Here is a 19,473-nt window from a genome sequence, read left to right as displayed (position 1 = left end):
GCCCAGCAGGGTCCGACCCGCTGCCGGGGTGGGGGGATGTCCCTGAGCGATGCCGAGGGTACCAGCCATGGTGGCTCAGCCAGGCCAGGGCCGGTCCGGGGAGGCGGCGAGGTCGTAGTCAAAGTCGGCGAAGGTGGCGGGGTCGGGCGGGGACTGCTCGCGGGGTTGCGGGGCCACTGCCACCACCACCGGATCCTTCTGCAGCAGGTCAGCGTCGAAGGCCACTCCACGGAAGAACGGGTGGCCCTGGAAGTGGTGGAGGTAGCGCAGGCGGTACAGGGGGTTGTGGCACAGCAACTGGGGAACAGAGGGAGGACAGTGAGTGGTGGGGATCCCAGCATCCGGAGGGAGCCCCAAAATCAAGGCAGGAAGGTTACCTCGGCAAGCAGCCGAGCCAGCTCAGGGCTGAATGCAGGTGGGCTCTCATAGCTGCTCTGTTTGACACGTTCCAGCATGGCCACATGGTCCCCCGCCGGCGCCACGGGGAACTGAGGGGGCATGGAATGAATTCTGGCTCTCCCTGGGGTGTCCCTGATTCCCCCACCACACTGTGGTCCTCACCTCCCCGCTGGCCAGGGCGAAGAGCAGGACTCCCAGGGACCACCAGTCTGCTGCGTGGCTGTAGGGCCCCCCACTCAGCACCTCTGGGGCTGTGGGGATGAGTGGGTGAGCACCTGGGGGGGGCATGCCCCCCACCATAGCCCCCCTCTGCCCCCTTACCCATGTACTGCAGGGTGCCACAGATTGTGTGGGCTCGTTCGCCCCACTGCAGGTACCGGGAGAGGCCAAAGTCTGTGAGCTTGAGGTGCCCTGCAAGGGCAGGAGAAGTTGTCCCCATGGAGAGGGTATCCCCTTGGATGGGATGTCCCCAAGACGGTGCCACCAATCTCTTACCTCTCTCATCCAGGAGGATGTTCTCCATCTGAAATGAGAGAGGCACTGAGGTGGCTTCTCCATACCAGGGGTTCAGAAAACCCCCCACCCCATCCTCCAGCCCCCCAGCACTGCTGCCACCCACCTTCACATCTCTGTGCATGATGCCCAGGTCGTGGAGGTACACTGGGGAGAAGACAGAGCCATCAGTGAGTGCCACGTGACCCCTCCCAGCACGGTACCCACTGCCACCCCCAGTGCACCTGGCAGGCAGCTGCCCACGCTGGGGGATGGCTGATCCTACCTGCGGGTCCCCGTTGGTGAGGACAGTGGTGGCTGCCCCCGGCATGGCAGGTCACTCACCCAGCACCAGCACCAGTTCAGCGGCGAACAGGCGGACGGTGGCCTCGGCGAAGCAGCCGGCGGCGCGCCAGAGCGCGTGCAGGTCCCCAGTGCTGCAGTAGGTGCACACTGCCGGGACAGGGGACGTGCCTTACCAACGGGCTGTACCATGGGGCCAGGCAGGCATGAGGGACACCGCGGTGGCATGGGCACAGGACTCCACAGAGGTAACTGTGGCCATGCACCCAGGTGACACGGGCACCGTGGCCGTGCAGCGAGGTGATGGAAGCGCTGGGGTTATAAGGGCAGTGAGGTGGCACAAGCACCAGGGCAATATGGACACTAAGGTGACAAAGGCATGACTAAGGTAACATGGGAGCATGTGAGTACTGGGGCCGTGGCCCATGGTGACATGGGCTCCAGAGCCACGTGGGCAGCACTGTGGCCACACAGGTACCAAAGTGACATGTTCCTTGGGGTCACACAGGCACTGGCAACATGCAAACTGCAGGGACTGAGGTGGCACAGCCACCAGGGCCGCCGGGGCCATGGAGGCACTAGGGCTGGGGTGCTTTGTTCATGCCCACACCAGTCCCTGCGCTGCTGTGGCTTGTTTCCATCCCTATCCCCCCATCCCTGTGCGTGTGGTGGGTGCGGGGTGGGAGATGGGAGCCGGCAGCCAAGCGCCTGGATCCCCACGGGGCAGCGGCTGCGCGGGGGGAGCGCGTGCGTGTGCGGGGACACGTGTGCGAGCGGCAGGGACACGTGCACAGGCAGGGGGGGCCGGGGCGAGCCCGCAGGCAGATGGTCACTCACTGATGAAGAGGTGGCGCTGGCCCTGCCAGCTGTCCCCCAGCCCGTGGACAAACGGGTGCCTGACCTGTCTCTGGGGATACAAAGCAGAGAGGGTGAGCGGCCCCCGGGGTGGGGGGCCAAGGGGGGACCGGGGACTCCGCTTCTGCCACCTTCCATCCGCACCCCCCACAGCCTCCTCATGTCCCCCCTGAACCCCTCCACGGACTGAGGTCCCTCCTGGATCCCCCCTTAACCTGTATGCTGACTTCTTCCTTGCACTGCTTGAGGGTGTCGCGGCGCAGCACCTCCACTTTGGGCACGACCTGGGAGGCGTGAGGGGCTGTCAGAGGGGGACAGGGGCAGCTGAGGGCACCCCATGGGCCCCGGGGGCAGCACCCACCTTCACAGCGCAGACCTTCTCCCTCCCACAGTCCAGCACTTTGAGGATGGTCCCGAAGGAGCCTTTGGCCACAAAGCCCAGGATCTGGGGGGGAGAGGGGGAAAGGAACGGGGTCTGAGCACTCCATGGAGATGGGCTTGGGGTGCTTAGGAAGGGGGTGGTGCGAGGGGGGAGGGTGTGGGCACAGAGCACGGTGGGGACACATGGGGACCTGGAGGACCCAATAGGGATCCCAGCAGGATACATGGGGACCCAGCGTGGGGCACAGGGACACGGAGGACCGGGACAGTGGTGGATGTTGACAGAATGCACAGGACCCCGGTACTACACGCGGGATCCGGGTGGGGTGCAGAGGAACCCCAGTGGAACACAGAGAGACTCGACACGGGGCACGAGGACGTGGCGAGGGTAGAAGGGGACCCGGCGGGACGGCCGGGGACGCCTCTAAGGATGCACAGGGACCCGTACAGCGTGCGGGGAGAGCTCGGTAAGGCGGTCGGCGGTGCCGGGATGGTGGCACGGAATACACGGACGGCGCAGGAGGATGCTCGGGGCGCTGGGGAACCCCGGTAGGACGTGCAGGAACCCCGATAGGACGAGCAGGAATCCCAGTACAGGGTGCGAGGGGACCCGCTAGGGCGCCCAGGGCTGCCGGGGAAGGATGCGGGATGCGCGGGCGCCCCAGGAGGATGTTCGGGGACCCCGTTCGGAGGGTGGGGGCCCCGGGACGGCACCTTGAGCTGCTGCTGGCGGGCGGAGGGGCGGACGGGGAACTCCGGCAGGAACAACGAGACGAGCTGCGGCAGCGGCCACCCGGGCAGAGGCGGCTCCTCGGCGGGGCCCCGCGGGGCCAGGGCGAGCCCCGGTACCGGCACCGGTACCGATACCGGCATCGACCCAGCGCGGCTCAGCAGCGCCCGCACCCACGACCCCACGGCGCGGCCCTGCGGAACCGGGGACAGCGTCACCCAGGGGATCCCGGGGCGGGGGATGCCCGGGGGGACCCCCCGGGATGATGCCGCCGCACGCACCTGGGGGGGCCGCACCGGGGCCGGGGCCGGGCCGGGGCCGCTGCTCGTTGCTCCCATCGCGGCGCCGCCCGGCCGCGCCCCGGGCCCGGTCCCCGGTAATCGCCGCCTTACATAACCCCGCCGCCCCGCCCCGCCCCGCCCGCCGCGACCACCCCCCGCCCCGGGGCACGGCGGCGGTGCTGCCCCTTGCACCGCGACACCCACCCGTGACCGATCCCCCACCCTCCGGGACCCCCCCCACCACCACTTTGGGGTTGCTCACTCACCCGTGACTGATCTCGCCCCTGATCCGGGATCCCCCCTACACACACCAGGGTTGCCAGCGCTCCCCATGACTGATCCTGCCTCACTCCAGGATCCCTCCTTGCACACTTTGGGGCTCCCCCTTCAACCTTTCCTTTGCACCCCACTTGCTGCGGCCACCAGGGTGTGCACACAGCCCACACTGAGCCCTGGCATGGCCCCAGGCACCGATGGGCTCATGGAGAAGACCTGAGAGGGCTAAGTGTACAGGCTGAGCCCCTGAAGTGGGTTCCCCGAGCAACTCCTGGGGAAGGGCAAGGGATGAAGCCCCCACAGACAGGGTGCTGTCAGGCTGAGGGAGGGGACAGCACTGAGCCTGACACTGCAGGGAGGTGAGAAGCCACTGGCTCAAGACTCTTCCAAATTAAAAACTCTTTTATTTAAACTCTCTCCTGTTCCCCTTTCTCCCAGCCTGGAGCGATCCTGCTGCTTCACCAGGCCCAGGGGATGGGCCCAGCACCCGCACAGCAGGGAGGGGGTGAAGCTCGTGGGAGCCCTTGGCACGAGGGCCTGCACCCCACAAAGCAGCTCCGGAGCACCTTGTGCCCCCACGTCCCCGTGCTGCTGCACCCCTGCCCCACAGCAATGGGGCTGCCGAGGGCCTGCACATGGCTAATCCCTGCCTCGGGCATCACTGTGCCGAGCAGCACAGCCCCCCTCCGCCTTAGGGGTGCCCCCCCAAGGGGGGAGCACGGGGCACCCCAGTCCCTTCCCGGCCTGCCGGGTGCTGCTGTCATTTGCGCCTGCCAAAGATCGACTTCTTGCTGGGGTTCTTCTCGCCCACGCTCAGCCCGATGAGCAGACGCGCCTTCTCGTCCTCCTCCTGCTGCTGGATGGTCCCGTCTGATTTGCTCTCCAGCTTCCCCCGGGCCTCTGCGCCCGCAGCTGGCTTCAGGCGTAGCTTCTCTTTGATCACCTGCCCCGGGATTTAGGGGGCTCAGCACTCCATGGCCACACCCAGGCCCCTCGGCATGGGGGAGAGCCTGAGTTGCTGAGCCAGTGTGGCTGCTTCCCACTATGCAGGACACGTCACCTGCCTGGGGTTACCATCTCCAATCTGGGCAGAGCAGCTCTGGAAGCCTCCAGAGTGGGAAGTGGGATGGGGTCCCACACATACCTGTGCTACCAAGGCTTTGCGGCTGTCCCTCTTCACCGCCATGGCAAAGTCCAGCCACGTCCACGTGTTGTTGTGGTACTCCAGGCACGGCAGCACCAGGTTCAGGTCACCCCAGTCCACGCTGTTCTTCTCACCCTGAGTGATGGGGGTGTCAGGTAGTGTGGGACGATGCCCCAGATCACCCCCAGCATGGCCCGTCCCTCCAGCCCCGTACCTTGTAGCTGACACAGAGTGGCACCTGCGGGATCTTGATGTAGATGAAGGAGTTGTTCATGGCTGCACGCTCCTTCATCTTGTCGATGTCATCCACAGGATGCTGGAGACAGAGCAGGAACCATGAGCAGAAGGGAAGTGATGCGTATGGATTATTGGATTTTTAGCTTTTTCTAGATTTTAGAAATAGCTGTATTATATGCCTTAGCAGTATTTTCCAGTAAAAGTAACGGCAGTAGCTTAAGGGTTCACATACCAAACCCTGTCCCATATCGCTCCCTCAAAATTCCATTAGCTTGTTTAGAGTTCCCTCAAGGTAGGCCTTCATTCTGTTTAAGAATATCTGCACTCTGGCCTGGACAACAAGATAACATGCAGGCACAGGATCTACCCTCTTTATCTTATCTTATCCACTAAGTTGTCTTGGAGTCCTGTTTTTCTGCGGTCTCTTAAGGCAACAGAAGGAGAGGGGACACAGCCAGGAACCAGCAGGGAAGGGACAGCCGGGCACTAGGCCAAGGCATTGCTTCACCAGGGAGAGGTGAGAGCTGCTCTGGCATGGTGGTAGAAAAATGAGATGCTGCAGGGATCATATCAAGCGTGCAGGCGCCTGGTTGTAAGGAATGCAAATCCTCATGGTGGGAGGGAGCAGGAGAGAACAGACAGGCAAGTGGGGGAGGATATGGCTGGCCAGCCCTGAAGCCAAGGAAAAACAGACTGACACCACAGCAGGGCTCTCCCAGATTCCCCCCTCAAGGCAGCAGCAGGTACCTCGGGTGCTTTTCGGAATGATCTTCTGACCCCTGATGTTCGATTCAGTCCCTGAGCAACTCCCTTGCCTGGGCCCAGTGAGTCATCGGCCACGATCAGCTGCCGCGGCTTCACCACGGGGATCCCTGGGGCAAACAGGGTGGGAGGTGGTGGCTGGTGTCCAGCTGGGGGTTAGCCATGACCCAGACCCTCCCACCAGCTCTCTGTCCACAGGGGAGACCAAAAATCCCTGTTCCTCAACACGTGGCTTGCCAGCAGCTGCCCACAAACATAACCTGGACATGCAGACAGAGCTGCGCAAGGACATCCAGGGAGGAGGGTGATCATGAGCTTCTCACCTGTCGTCACCAGCTTGGACTTATCTTCCTCATCCCCCACCTCCTCCTCCTCCACATTACGACCAGGGAAGAAGAAACCCATCATCCTGTGAAAGAACTGGTGGGTGAGCTGGATGGTGAGGGGTACCACGTTCACCTGTGGGGAGAGAGACATGTCAGAGCCAGGCATATGCTCCCTATGCCCCACAGAGACCCAGTCCAGTCCTGGCACCTCAAAATGCTCCTTGATGGAGATGCCTCCCACGGGTGGCCGGACCTTGCTGAAAATCCTCAGTGCCAGCTGCCGGCCAGACTGGCAGGAGCTCTGGGGACGCAGCACCACCTGCAGGGAAGAGGACGGGTGGCTGGGGTGAGGACAGGCCACTCTGGCCAGGCCACCTACGTGTCTCCAGGACACAGGGCTGCTCCCCCAGGCTTCCACTTGCCTTGTACACAGCGTTGGGCAGGAGGTTGTTCATTGTCACCCAGCCCAGCTCCAGCAGATGCTCAGCCGTGTCATCAGACTTGTTGACCTGCACAGACAAACCTGTCAGCCCTCCATGTCCCTGTCCCCAGCTCGGGGGCTGTGGGTATCACTGGCTAGCTCCACACCTTGCTGTAGAGGAAGCGCTGGAGCTCCAGCTCGGCTATGCCCAGCTGCCCGTCCTCCTCGGTCAGGCGCCAGCGGGCCTGGGCAAAGTAGAACTCCGTGCGCCGTGCCACGCTCACATCCTCCGGCTGCTTTCGCAGCTCCATCTTGTTGGCTCGCTGCAGCTGGAAGTCCTTGAAGCACCTGCAGCAGAGAGGAGAGCACTGGGATGTGGGAGCCCTCAGTAAGAGGGACACAATGCTAAGGAAGCCAGAGATCATAGAATCATAGAACGGTTTGGACTGGAAGGGACCTTAATTCTCATCTATTTCCAACCCCCTGTTACAGGCAGGGACACCTTCCACTAGACCAGGTTGCTCCAAGCCCTGTCCAACCTGGCCTTGGACACTTTCAGGGCTGGGGCAGCCACAGCTTCTCTGGGCAATCTGTGCCAGGGCCTCACCACCCTCACAGGGAATAATTTGTTCCTAATACCCAATCCAAACCTGCTTTCAGTTTCAAGCCATTCCCCCCGTCCTACCTGATGAGTATGTTCAGCTCCTCGCTCTCCAGCTGCAGGTCAGCTTTCTCCTGGCTTAGCTGCTGCTGCAGCCTGTGGTTCAGGTCGAGCAGGATCTCGTTTTTGCTGTCATCCTTCAAGGACTGAAGGACAGACAACCCTCAGCACCCTCTGCCCTGGAGTGGGGATCCTGGGGAGCTGGGCACTGCCTGTATGTGGGCTCACCTTCATGTTGGAGTACATCTGCTTCTCCAGCTGCCGGATCTGGGCCACGTGCTGCCGCACAGCCTCTTGCAGGTGTAGGATACTGCTGCGCTGCTCCTCGGGGTTGCTGGAGATTTCCAGCTGGAAGCGCACCCGCTGTTTCTTCTCGCTGTGCTCCTGGACATGGGGACAAGGGAAGGTTAGGAGTGTCTGGGTGCAGTGAGTGACACAGTGACCTGAAGTCCTGTGGTGTAGGGGGTTGAGGGGATGTAGCAACCAGCTTTGACCTTGAGCTACAGCTGTGGCCTGGCAAAGGAACAAGTAAAACATCATTAAGGAAGAAAACGTGAGAAAGAGAAGAAAAACAGCTGCAGATAGAGGAATGTGTTTGGACATGAGAAGAGATACCAGTGACCTGTCAAGAGACGAGATGGGGCATGTGAACAGAAGCTAGAGACCAATTAGAGATGAGATACAAGCGCGTGGACACAGAAAAAGTAGGTAAAAAGAACAAGTTTGTTTATAATAAAATCCTTGCATGCAAAATGCAGTCTGAGTGCATTACTGTCCGTCATCAAGGGGACCCCGGGCAAGAAATAGGTGAGGAGAATTTCTCTTTTTGAGAATTTCTCCTTGCTCAAGACACATTTTGTGGCTGAAAAAAAACTAAGTTTGGAAGAACGTATGAGATCAGCTGATATTCTGTCTTTCCCTCGGGCTGGACGACTTTTTGCCAGGACACACAGAACAGGCAAACCCTTATCAAAAAAGGTGTTTGCAAGGTACATAAAAGCATTCTTTCCCACAGAGGGGGGAAGGAAAGAGGAGAAGAAAAAGGGAAAAAACTGCAAAAAGCAGCCCACAGGGCAGTATGGGCATGCCTGGGCCTTTGGTATGCATGGACAAGGAGCCCTGCTTGGTGTGTGTTGTTTCTTTCCACCCAGCTGTGAGTTTCACAGTTGTAAAGTGTTTCCAAAATAAACTTCCTTCAGTACCTGAAAGCCCATGCTTAGCTCTCTGGTTAACTGTGTGCATATTTGGAGCATACAGGTGGGTACCTTGCGTTTGGGCTCCACGTGCAGCAGCAGGTTGTTGACTATGTCAAGGATCATGGCATACTGTGCCGGGTTGGTGGAGATCTCCAGGTCGTGGTGGATCAGTGTGAAGGTATCCACAGCTCCTGCAGCAACATAAAAGGCAAGTGGGGCCTCAGCATGGCCAGAAACAGGATGCAAATGGCGACCAGCCAGAGACAGATGGGGGTTACACTGGTTCCAGCAGGCACAGCATGCTCAGCATCATCTGGTGCACTGCAGGGGCTGTGTGCACCCCTCTGATCTCAGCAGGGCCAACACAGACCACCCCTGGAGTTAGCAAGCACCTGTGGGTCAGCCCAGAGCTTTGCTCCAAGGCACACTGCCTGGACATACTGACCCTCCTGCTTCTTCAGCAGATCCTCCTTCTCCTGGTTGGCAGGAGTCTCGGGTGGCTTTATCTGCGTGGCCAGCTCAGGGTCAATGTCATGGCTGTAGCTGATGTAGTACATGCGGCAGCTGCAGCGAGAGATGATCCTCTGTACCTGCTGGGTCTGCTGGGCTTCCGAGGGCTGGTTCCAGTCTGGGGACAGGCAGAGGCACCACGGTCAGAGCACCATGTCCTGGCACATCGGGAACTTCATGGTGCAGGGCTCAGAGCATCAGCCAGCTCCTGGGGCCATGCACGGACAGGTCAGATGCTCTCAGCTCCACCAGCCTTGGGGTCACACACAAGCAGGACTGGGGTAGGCACAGCAGCCAGCCCTGTAGACAGTACCTGTCGTGGTGCTGACCATGCCCCCCACTGCCTGCCCGCTCTCCATCAGCTCCTGCACCGAGTCCAGGCTCCTTTGCCGATGCTCCTCAATATTTTTCACCTGGGGAGGCAAGAAGGCACCACTGGCTGTCCCCATTCTCCCTGCCTTGGCCAGGTCAGACAGCACTGCCCGTCTCCCACATAGCTCACCTATCACAGCTCCCCAGACACTCACCTCCAGCCAGAGTTGCCCGTGCTCCCCCTCAGAGGGGCTGCTCTCTGTCGTGGCGAAGTACTGCATGCCATCTAGCAGGCACGTCCAGGACGTCTTCTGCTTCAGTGTGTCCCCATACCAGGCAGGGTGGTGCTGGCACTGCAGCAGCTGGGCCTTGGCAGCAGACACAATCACACAGCCCTCCGTCTCTGCGCCGCGCAGAACCATCTGTGGGGAGAGGGACCCCGGGGGTCAGACCAGCCTTTCTGGGGCCCTCTCACAGCCAGGTCGTGGGGACAGGCAGGCACCTGGCAGTTCACCAGCTCGATGAGGCAGTTGCGGTTGTAGATGTCGTCGGTCTGACAGGCGGCGATGCCGCAGAGCTGCTCACTGGCCCCCGACTCCTCCTCCGTGAATACCACGAACTTGTCTGTCTCCTCAATGAGCTTCTGCAGCATGTAAGCCCCTGGGGAGGGAAAAAGAGTCAGTGCAAGGCTGCAGGGGGCTGGCTGGGGGAGTACAGGGTGAAGGGAAGCATGGCTTTCAGCTGTGGGCTGCCCCTTGCTCCCCTCCCCACTGTGCTCACCCCCCGAGGAGGCTCTCTCGGGTCGGCCACTGGTGATGGGAGCAGTCACTCTGGCAGGGATGGAGTGAGCAGAGAGCGGGCCCCGCTTCAGCTTCTTGGCCTGCAGCTGTGTGTCGATCTTCAGCCCCTTGAGGGCCTCGGTGGACAGGTTGCGCTTGAGCACAGCCGCTTTCTTGTAGCCGTCGTAGAGGCCGAAGGCGATGTCCCGGTTCGTGGTGGTCCAGGACGCCCGCAGGTCCACCAAGTGCAGCTGGTGCGTGTGGAAACCATCGTCCCCATCGCGCAGGGGCAGCTCCTGGGCACGGAGGGTGAGAGCCTCAGCATGGCAAAGCTACCTCCAGCCTGTGACCACGGGCCTCACACACAGGGGCTGGGAGCCCTGCCAGGCCCTACAGGTAGAACGTGGGGGCCAGAGCCTGGGGGACCACCCCAGAGTCCCCAGCATGGGCCCATGCCAGGGATGCTGTGGGTGGAACAAGGCCAGGTGCTTGGGAGATCAGAGGCCCTGAAGACCTGTCTCCTCTGAAGCCGAATCCCTCCCCCATTGCACTCAACAACCAAGGTCCCCCTGTCCTGGGGATGCCACCAGGCCAGCACAGGATGCCGTGCCCTGTGTTTGCAGCGCTACCTCCTCAGCCGTGCGGTTGCTGTGCCGCTGGTAGGTGAGGGAGGACAGGCTCAGCAGGTGGGTTTTCTTCACCAGGGTGTCGAGCTGGTGGTCGGCATTCTCATCGCAAGTGGAGGCCATGAGGTGCACGGTGACCTGGCTCAGGTCGCTCACCATCTGCGTGATGCTCCACTCGGAAATGAGGCGTCGCATCACTGTGCCAGCTGGGGGACAGAGGGAGGGGGTCAGCCAGGGCCCTGCCATACAAGGAAGTGCTGCTGGCAGGATTCCCACTCACCTTGCGGTATGAGCCGTTGGGTGCCACGAGTGAAGATGTGTCCCTGGCAGCATTCCACCTGGATCCCCCGCTGCTGGGCAAAGGAGGCCCAGTAATGCACCTGTGAGAGAGCAGAGTCCAGCTGAGAGCCCAGCGCAGGCACAGCAGGGAGGTAATACCAGCCCCCCACCCCTGGGACTTGCCTGCAGCCGAGGGAAGAGTGCTGTATAGGACAACTGCTTGTAATGCTGCCCCAGCTTCTTCTTGCTGGGTTTCATGTTGTTGAAGAGCTTCCCGCGGCAGATGGGTCGTGTCACGCTGGTCCACGTGGCCCAAAAATTCTGCATCCAGCGGAGGGTGCTGCTGTAGAGCAGGATCCGGGGCTGGGAGTGCTCTGAGAATATACCCACTGTCAGCACCCTGGGGCAGGGACATGGCAGCACCCAACCCAGGACACATAAGGATTGCTCAAACCAGCATGCTCCGCCCCGTCCCCCTTGTCCCAAAGGGATCCCCAGGACACTATCACTCACCTTTACTGGGCCGTGTCAGGTCCATTCGGATGGAGAGGTTGAGGTTCTCGGAGCGGAAGGCACGGTAGGAGTCATACTGCTGCCCTACTGGCACCTCGGGCAGGAATTCGGGGGAGCGCAGCACCACACCATGGTGGTCATGGGGGTTCCCGTGGCACAGCCACTGCAGGTCTAGCGTCATGCACAGGTCAGGCAGGTGCAGGAAGCAGCAGTCATCATACCTGAATGCAGAAAGAGACCCCAGTCATTCCCTGGCACTGGTGGAGGCCTCTGTGCTCCAGGGCCCACACTCACTTGGAGGCTGTCCGGACATTGATATCCAGGTTGCCCTTGAAGACAAACTGCCCAGGCTTCCAGTGGAAGGACAGTTGGCTCCACTCCCAGTGCATGTTCTCTGTGGTGTTGTAGGGGTCCTGCAAGGACAAGCATGAGGAGAGGGAGGTGTGAGCTGACCCCGCGCCATGCTCTGTTCCCCAGCCCAGCAGCACCCACCTCAGTGGCCAGCTGGTGCAGGTTGGCCTGTTCAATGTCCATGTGCCAGTCTCCGTGGAAGAGAAGGCGGCTCTTGTCCCACCAGGGCAACGGGGCACTGGGATCCTCTGAGGGCTTCGTGAGAAGATCCACACACTGGCCAATCAGGGTCCAGGCTGGGTCCCAGCAGGGCCCCCACACGATGGTGTACTGGGAGATCACAGCTGGGAACGCAGAGATTGGCTCAGCCATTTGCACATCCCACGCTGCCCCATCCCTACCCCAGCACAGAGCCCCCCATTCCTCTTACAGTGAAAGTCGTGGTAGAACTTCAAGGGTGGCATGTTCCTCTCCACCGTGGCATCCCCCCAGGGCAGCCCCAGCTTCAGGACCTGGCGGCGCCGGGAGCAGGCCTGGCCGCACTGCTCGGCTCCGATCAGCCGGCCGGAGAGCTGCCAGTTCCGGATCTCAAAGAGGTAGCGAGGGTAGTCACGGATCCGCACTGCAGGGCGGAGGAAGCACTGAGACATGCGGCAGCAAAGGGACACTGCCCCAGTCCCCCACTCTCAGCCACACAAGGAACCACTCTCCTGTCACATTTCTGCTCCCCTCCCACTCCCTTGGACCTCCAAAAATCATTTTCCCTGCTTGCATGGTGTCAGCAGGTCCCCGTCCTGGAAGCCCAGCCGTCACAGCCATTGTGCTGTCCTCCAAGGGCACCCTCACGCGAAGCAACTCACCAAAGAAGCTGCCAACTCTGCCCTTCATCATGCGGCACCACTGGGTGACCATCTCCAGACCCTCGGAGGGGAACGGGCTAACATCATCCAGGTCCCTCATCTGCTCCAATACACGTTCTGTGCCATGGAAGGACTCATCAGCCATGGCCACCAGCTCCAGGTGGGCCAGGGTCCAGGTGAGAAGTGCCCTCCGCATGGGTGTGTTGGCGTAGAGGCGCCGCGAGCGCTGGATGTAGATCTCGATGTTCTTCTTCTCCAGTGAGGCGTACAGCTCCTCGATCTTGCGGGCAGGCAGCAGCTCCCCGTGCTGCTTGCGCAGCGCAGCCACCTTGGCGTCCAGCAGCTGCAGGCGCTTGGCGCTCTCCTTGCTCTCGTCCTTCATCAGCTCATAGTTGTCTCGTAACTTGACCTCAAAGACATCGTCCAGGAAGACCCAGGAGAAGTGGGTCACTTTAAGCAGGAGGTCTGGGGGCAGCGCCGTGCTGGTGGGGCGCCCAGGCCGGTGAAGGCCCTTCAGCCACTTCTGCACACCCACGGCAGCGTCCAGCGTGCGGGAGAAGTCGTACTGGTAGGGGAACTCGATGGTCACACTGGCAAAGGAGAAGGCCCAGCCGCGGTTGCGGAGGGTGCGCAGGGTGGGGAAGGCGTCGCGGTGCCGGATGACCTCCTCCAGCTCTGGCAGCAGTTTCACCTCCACCTCCTTGAAGCTGAAGATGCTGTGCCCGTCAAAGCCAGCGGCCAGCTCGGGGCAGTAGCCGTGCAGGGCACCACCATGCCAGCTCACCGAGGTCCGCTCGGCAGCCAGGCTGATGTAGTTGGCCTCGGAGACAAAGGCTGTGACTTTGGTGGAGCTCAGCTCTAGGGACAGGGACAAAAGTCTTTTGGAGGATGGCCCTTTTGGCTGAAGGGGCCCCAGTGATTCAGTAGGGGTGGTCGGGTGGGACGTGGGGCTCTCTGGGGGTAGGGAGGGAAGCGTCCTGTGGCCAAGGGCGTTCCACAAGGCTTCGTGGCACTGCAGGGTGGCCAGGGTGTGATGGTAGAGGTGCATATGGTCAGGAGGACTCCACAGCACTGCCAGCCCCTCACCGCACTGCACCTGTGCCAGAGAGAGCAAGCAGGCACCACGTCACTGCCAGGGCCAGCACAGCACAGCCCCGTTCTCCTCCCCAGCACCTTTCGGTGCCAGCCAATCCTCCCCCTGCCCCATCCATCCCAGTCCCACTACTACAGGATAAAGCAGTGTCCTGACACCCAAACCAACCTCCAGGGAGCGGATGCTGCTGTGGTAGGTGACAGAGAGCATGGAGAGGTTGGCCACCGGGTTGGGGATGGCAGGAGCTTTGCAGCACGGCTGCATCTTCTCAGTGATGCTCTTCACCAAGGCCAGCACCATGCCCTGCACGCTGACTGTGCAGCTCTCAGCACTTCCCAGGACAGTCAGCGTGTCCAGCCGCAGCTCCAAGGCACCTAGAGAGACAGCACATCAGTGCTGGAGGCATGGAGGAGGCACACCACAGCATGCCAGACTCCCAGCTGTCGGGTTATTGCAGGACAGCCACCTGGGATCAGCCTGGATGCTACTTACCCACCAGGGCCGAGAGTGTGAAAAGGTTCACATCCTCCACCTTCAGATCCACCTTCCAGAGCAGCCGCCAGGGCTCACTGGAGGCAGAGGGGGGCTGTTTGGCAAGCTCAGCTCCGCTGGGCTGTGGGCAGAACAGGGGCAGGACCCTGGCCAGGCACTCAGTGCAGGTGTCTGACGACTCCACTTGCAACCCCCGGATGGTGCAGTCCAGGAAAAGCGTATCCGACTGGGCGCTGGACATGCCCAGGGGCTGGTTGTAGCTGCCCTGCAGGACAAACAGGATGATCGCTCTCAGGCTGCAGGATGTCCCCATACCACCCACATGGCATCTCTGTCCTGAAAGCCACCCTTGCCCCCTTGGCTTGCCCCTCACCTGGAGGTTGAAGGAGTCGAGGATGAGGGCTTCTCCCCACACGTGCATGTTGGGGGGATGTGGGGCACGCTGGATGTGCGAGTCGTTGCCCACACGCCAGCACAGGTGGTCCACGGCCAGCACCGCTCGCTGGTGCACACTCTGCGGCCGCAGGTGCTGGTAGTCTGTGAGCAGAGAGGAGAGGGTGAGTGTGGGCAGGGCTTGCCCAAACACAGGCACAACCAGTCAGGGATCCACAGCCCCTGGCCACATGCAGACACAGGTAAGTACAGTGGTAGCACGGCCGTCCCTGTTCCCCTCCTAGCACCTCTCTGGCACAGCCATCAACCCCCAAGAAGAGCCCAGCAGCCACCCTGATGCCAACCCGTACCTGCAGAGATGGAGTTGAAGCCCAAGGCGAAGGGTGGTGTGTCCCCCAGCTGCACGGACACACTGACGTTGGACAGTGAGGCACTCAGGATGATGGGCGCTATGATTTGGGGATAGCTCCTGCATGGGACAAGCAGGGATGGTCTTTTACTGGGAGCTGTAGGCCATAGAGCATGGCAGGGAACAGGCCCAGAGGGACACCCTCTCTTTAGGAGCCACCTGATCACCTCCCACTCTCTGTACCAACCACCCCATCCCACAGGCTGTGCGCAGGGCAGAGAAGGTGCTGAGTGCCCAGGCACCCTGCCAGAGTGTGGCAAGAGCAAACAAGCTGTGATACCAGCAGCTGTGCTGAGGCCAAGTTTACCTTCCTTTGTGCCCTTGGCTGGGGACAGGCACTGCCCGGCACCTGTACTCTTGTGCCAACAGGCCCAGCCAGTGTGAAAACTCTTGGTGACGGTAGTGGATGATGCAGGTGTTGAGCAGAACAGCAGCTGAGAGGTCAATGGCTGTGACCTAGAGCAGGAAGAGGGCCAGGTGGCAAAAAACTCATGCCAGGAGCCAAACCAGTCACCTCCAGGAGAAAGGACTGTGCCCAGCAATCGCTTACCTGTAGGCTGGTCTTCAGGGAGTTGAGGCACACGATGCGTTGGCGGCTCTGGGACAGGAGAAGGCCATCTGTGGAGAGAGAGGAGCAGAAGTCAGGGGTGGTAGAGAGGAGTGGTGGCAGCCCTCTCCTGCCCTCCCTTCTGGCTACTTGCCCTCCAGCTGGAGGTCTACACTCATTTGGTCCAGGTCTGAGCTGGGCGTGAAGTTGCGCAGTGGGATCTGCTCGTCTTCACGCTGATATAGAAACTGCAGCAGCTTCAGGCTCCAGGTGAGGTGCCTGTAAGAAGCGGGGAAACACTGTCAGAAGGGAACCACACCATCACATCCTTCATCTCCCCATTTCTCATCACCAGCTGACCAGCATGCTGGCATGGACAGACACCAGCCAGTGCCCAGCTGAAGCTCAGCCCAGTGCTCGCATCCCATCAGCAGAGCATCCCATCAGGCTGTCCTGCTAGAGAACCAGCTCATGTCCTTCCTCCCTCCCCAAGAGCCCAGCCCCTGGCCAAGCTTAAGCTCAGTCCTTCCCACTGGGGTGGGCTCTAGGACTCACTCTCTGCAGTCTGGATGAGCAGGGAATGGCACAGCTGTTTCCAGGTCCATGTCCCAAGCACTAATTTGGTTTAGGACAGCCTCTTGCCTCCACCTGCCTCCTTACCTCTTCTGGCTGTTCATGGACAGCACCACGCTAGTGTTCTCCAGCTTCATCTCCACCCTCCTGGGGATAAGCTGCAGAGTGTCCCTGCTCAGCACAGACAGGGACTTTGGGGGCTCCTCAGGGCCTGGAGAAGAACACAGTCATGGGACAGCTCTTGCCCAAAGCCCCACACTCTGCAGCAGGAGGGAATGACGGCACAGCCAAATCCCTCTGGATCCAGTGCAAGCATGGGGGCTGCCAGCCCCTGCCAGGCCTGGAGCTTGTCCCTGTCCCTGTCCTGACCTGTGCTGGGCTGTTCCCCTGTGCTGCTGTGCTGGGCCCCGGCAGTGACGTGGTGCAGGAGGGGGCTGCAGAAAAGCCCCTCGTGCAGCTCTGCCTGCAGTGTCCGGATGCACAGCCGGACGCCCACCAGCCGCCGCTTGCTGCTGATCTCCAGCGAGAGGGAGAGTGCCAGGGCCAGCTCTGCCAGGCACGTGTCATCCTGCGTGGGGATACAGCAAGAAGTGACACCCAATATCCTGCCAGCAGATGCTGCAGGTGCCCAGCATTAGGCTCAGAGCCTTACAGCATTGCCCAGCCTCAGGGACATGCTGGAGTGGGTCCTCAGGGTATCCCACAGAGCCGGTGCCCAGGCTCCAAGTGTGGAATTCTCCAGCACTCACCAGCTGGCTGCTCCGGAGGACTTTGCTGTTCACCTTTGTCAGGCTCACCTCGCAGGTCAGGCTGGGGAAAGCAGAAAAGAGAGGGAGGATGGGGGCCTTGCTGCTGCCAAACCAAGTCCCTGTCCTCTCTTTTCTGTGGGACACGGGGATCCCAAGTCCCTGCTTCAAGTGCTCCTCAAAGCAGATCATGCCCTAAGTCCATGCACACCAGCAACACATTATTTGGAGAACACACAACTCAAGCTTCCCGTGATGCAAAAAGGAACCAGGCCAGCCTGGAGGAGGTTAATGTGTCATATCACAGGTGACATGAGATGCTGCTGAGTGGAACAGAGAGAGAAGACACCAGGCTGGGGTCAGAGGAGCCTCCCTGCCCCTGAAGCAGAGTGCATGCAAGCACAGTATTACCTCTTCCCGTTGCCATTCAGGAGGAGACGCGTCTGGCTGGCCTGGATGTGCCAGAGAGACTCTGAGGTGGCCACGTGCAGAACCATGATGTTGATGGAATCCATGTGGATGGAAAAGAGCTGGGAGGAAGGTGCTACAGTGAGGGATATCCGACAGCAGCGCAGCCCACAACAGCCTCTCATCAAGCCAGTGCCTCACCTGGCTAAGTAGCCTTAGCAGGGAGGGTTTAAGAGTCAGGTCTGCTTTGCTTTCATTTCCGTCAGCTTCTCTGGGAGCCTCCGGGACGGACGGCTGGAACCCAGGGCCCTTCTGGAGATCCGTGCGGATTCGCACCTCGCCAAAACACAGCTCGAAGTAGCGCCTGTGGGAGAACAGCACAGGCAGCTCTTACAAGAGCTCACACTTGGCACACCCAGCCCCACCACCAGTGATGTCCCCCATCCCAGGGATGTGCAGGACCGGCACAAGGGCACCCACAAGACACTGCCACCTCAAAAAGTGGTTCACTCTCTCACAGAGCAGACCATGGGGAAATAGGGATGTCAGGAAGGTGTAAAGGCAGCAGGACCACAGTCAATGGGGCTAGGGGTGAGCCAGACCCCCCAGGCGAGCAGGCAGGGAGGTGGCGTGGGGGTACATACGGCAGCTCCCGGCTCAGTTTACTGGAGATCCAGATGTTATCAATCTCCTGCAAGGACACACGGGCAGGTCAGAGAAGAAACAACCTGAGCCTTATGATGCTCATCCTGACATTCCTGCTCTACTCCCAATGCCTGGGATCATTCAAGGAGCAGCTAAAACCCCAAGTGTGGCCCTTGGAGGAAGGGCCTGGCACCAGCCATGGGGATGCCCAACAGGAGCACGGCTACACAGATTTGCTGCCAGCCTGTAAGTGACCGTAACCACCCTCTCTGCCCGTCTGCCCGTGACCACCCCTTGCTCGGGTACCCACCACAGTCTGCTGCTCCCGCTGAAACTTGAGGCTGATGTTCTGGGCCCAGAAGAAGCCGAAGGAGCCGATCTTCAGCTCCGCATGAAGCTTCTGCCGGCACCAGGTGACAGCCAGGCGACATGCCAGCCACCTGTGGGGACGGGGGAAGGCCAGGGTCAGCCTCCCCACTGGGGCTGGGGACCAGCCCTCTTTGCCCTTTGAGCACCAGCTCCAGCACCCACAGCTGGACAGGAGCTCCCAGGGCCCCAGGCTGGGGCAGAGACCCTGCAGGGTCACCCCCAACAATTTCTGACACATCCTCCAAGCCCTGAGGGGTGCCTTTGACCCCCACGCCCCCCTGACAACCCCGTGCCCACTCCTGCAGACTCCCATGAACTTCTGTATGCCCCCAAGGCACTGACATCCCCAACCTCCTAGCCCTAGGAGCCCCCAATTCCCTCCAGACTCCCTCCAAGTCCTGTGAGCCCCCCAAATTCCCCAAACTCCCCAGAGCCCTCTTTGTCCTCCTTAATCCCTGCTTCTCCCCTCCTAGACCCCCAACACCTCAACCTCAGCCTCGTGGGGCCCCCTCCATCCCTGACACTACCCCAACCACCCTTATCACCCCCCAAAATTCCCGTGGGCCCCCAAACCCCTCCCGATACCCCACTGCCAGCCCCACGGGCCACCCCTTGACCCTTGCGAGCTCCTCCCATCCCAGGACAGCCCCACCCGCCGCGTTGTCACCCTCCAGCCCCCTATCACCCCTCCGCCAGCTCCGCGCCCACTCCCCACCCCTGTCACACCCCCCCTCGAGCCCCCGCGGGCTCCCCCACGACCCCAAACCCGCCCCCCAGGCCCTGACCGCGCCAGCAGCCCGGCGAGCAGCGCGATGAGGACGACGCCGAGGAGCGCGGCGGGCAGCGGCGGCGGCATGGCGGGCCCGGCCCCGGTGCGGGCCCACGGCCCCGGTGCGGACCCCTCCCTCCCTCCCACCCGCCCCGGCCCCGCCGCCGCCCGAGGGGCCGCCCGCGCACCCCGAGTGGCCGCTGGGAGGGGCGGGACGGGGCGGGGCCGAGCGGCGCCTTCCCGGAGAGCGCGGGCGCCGCAGCGCCCCGCCGAGGCCGAGCGGTGACACCGGGACCGGCACCGGGACGGAGGGAGAGGGGGTGACTGGGACCGGC

The 19,473-nt window shown here is 61.4% G+C and overlaps 2 protein-coding genes across 3 annotated transcripts; both read right to left on the bottom strand.

Annotated features, from left to right (window-relative positions):
- Positions 1-3: 3 nt before the first annotated feature.
- On the bottom strand, positions 4-3,498 carry LOC108505948 (uncharacterized serine/threonine-protein kinase SgK494). Its single transcript, XM_017832467.1, has 12 exons — positions 3,442-3,498; positions 3,145-3,354; positions 2,411-2,494; positions 2,265-2,333; positions 2,032-2,101; positions 1,237-1,344; positions 1,019-1,059; positions 895-922; positions 721-810; positions 562-650; positions 378-488; positions 4-297 (listed from the first exon to the last, which is right to left on the bottom strand). Exons 1-12 carry the CDS (start codon positions 3,496-3,498, stop codon positions 76-78), a joined length of 1,179 nt encoding a protein of 392 aa, XP_017687956.1. The 3' UTR covers positions 4-75.
- A 601-nt stretch (positions 3,499-4,099) lies between these two features.
- Positions 4,100-19,226, bottom strand: KIAA0100 (KIAA0100 ortholog). Of its 2 annotated transcripts, XM_017832618.1 has the most exons (39): positions 19,155-19,226; positions 18,311-18,440; positions 18,000-18,046; positions 17,557-17,719; positions 17,359-17,477; positions 16,951-17,011; positions 16,571-16,769; positions 16,289-16,412; positions 15,783-15,907; positions 15,632-15,699; positions 15,389-15,537; positions 15,023-15,141; positions 14,653-14,816; positions 14,280-14,544; positions 13,956-14,161; positions 12,695-13,790; positions 12,265-12,456; positions 11,976-12,178; positions 11,778-11,896; positions 11,484-11,704; positions 11,154-11,344; positions 10,972-11,071; positions 10,695-10,897; positions 10,067-10,361; positions 9,789-9,946; positions 9,502-9,708; positions 9,288-9,387; positions 8,910-9,092; positions 8,534-8,655; positions 7,497-7,652; positions 7,293-7,414; positions 6,775-6,955; positions 6,609-6,695; positions 6,395-6,505; positions 6,184-6,319; positions 5,846-5,970; positions 5,076-5,177; positions 4,862-4,996; positions 4,100-4,660 (listed from the first exon to the last, which is right to left on the bottom strand). In XM_017832618.1, exons 1-39 carry the CDS (start codon positions 19,223-19,225, stop codon positions 4,478-4,480), a joined length of 6,738 nt encoding a protein of 2,245 aa, XP_017688107.1. In that variant the 5' UTR covers position 19,226; the 3' UTR covers positions 4,100-4,477. The 2 variants fall into 2 exon arrangements, with proteins under 2 accessions (XP_017688107.1, XP_017688106.1); XM_017832617.1 differs by lacking the exon at positions 19,155-19,226 and having other exon boundaries at positions 18,311-18,644.
- Between the last annotated feature and the right edge of the window lie 247 nt (positions 19,227-19,473).

Source organism: Lepidothrix coronata, unplaced genomic scaffold, assembly GCF_001604755.1.
Source record: "Lepidothrix coronata isolate B3197 unplaced genomic scaffold, Lepidothrix_coronata-1.0 Scaffold203, whole genome shotgun sequence".
Classification (NCBI taxonomy): Eukaryota; Metazoa; Chordata; class Aves; order Passeriformes; family Pipridae; genus Lepidothrix; species Lepidothrix coronata.
Note: the sequence above shows the minus strand (reverse complement) of the source record. Positions and strands in the feature narration are given on the sequence as shown.

Excerpts from the sequence above, each read along its gene's own strand:
- KIAA0100 (XM_017832617.1), bottom strand. The coding sequence starts at position 18,607 with ATGTGTCAGAAATTGTTGGGGGTGACCCTGCAGGGTCTCTGCCCCAGC. Across the intron at positions 15,908-16,288 it reads TCCATGAACAGCCAGAAGAG|GCACCTCACCTGGAGCCTGA; the intron begins GTAAGGAGGCAG and ends CGCTTCTTACAG. Across the intron at positions 12,457-12,694 it reads CAGAGTTGGCAGCTTCTTTG|TGCGGATCCGTGACTACCCT; the intron begins GTGAGTTGCTTC and ends TCCGCCCTGCAG.
- LOC108505948 (XM_017832467.1), bottom strand. The coding sequence starts at position 3,498 with ATGGGAGCAACGAGCAGCGGCCCCGGCCCGGCCCCGGCCCCGGTGCGG. Across the intron at positions 1,060-1,236 it reads TGAACTGGTGCTGGTGCTGG|TGTACCTCCACGACCTGGGC; the intron begins GTGAGTGACCTG and ends TCTTCTCCCCAG. Across the intron at positions 923-1,018 it reads TCATGCACAGAGATGTGAAG|ATGGAGAACATCCTCCTGGA; the intron begins GTGGGTGGCAGC and ends CTCTCATTTCAG.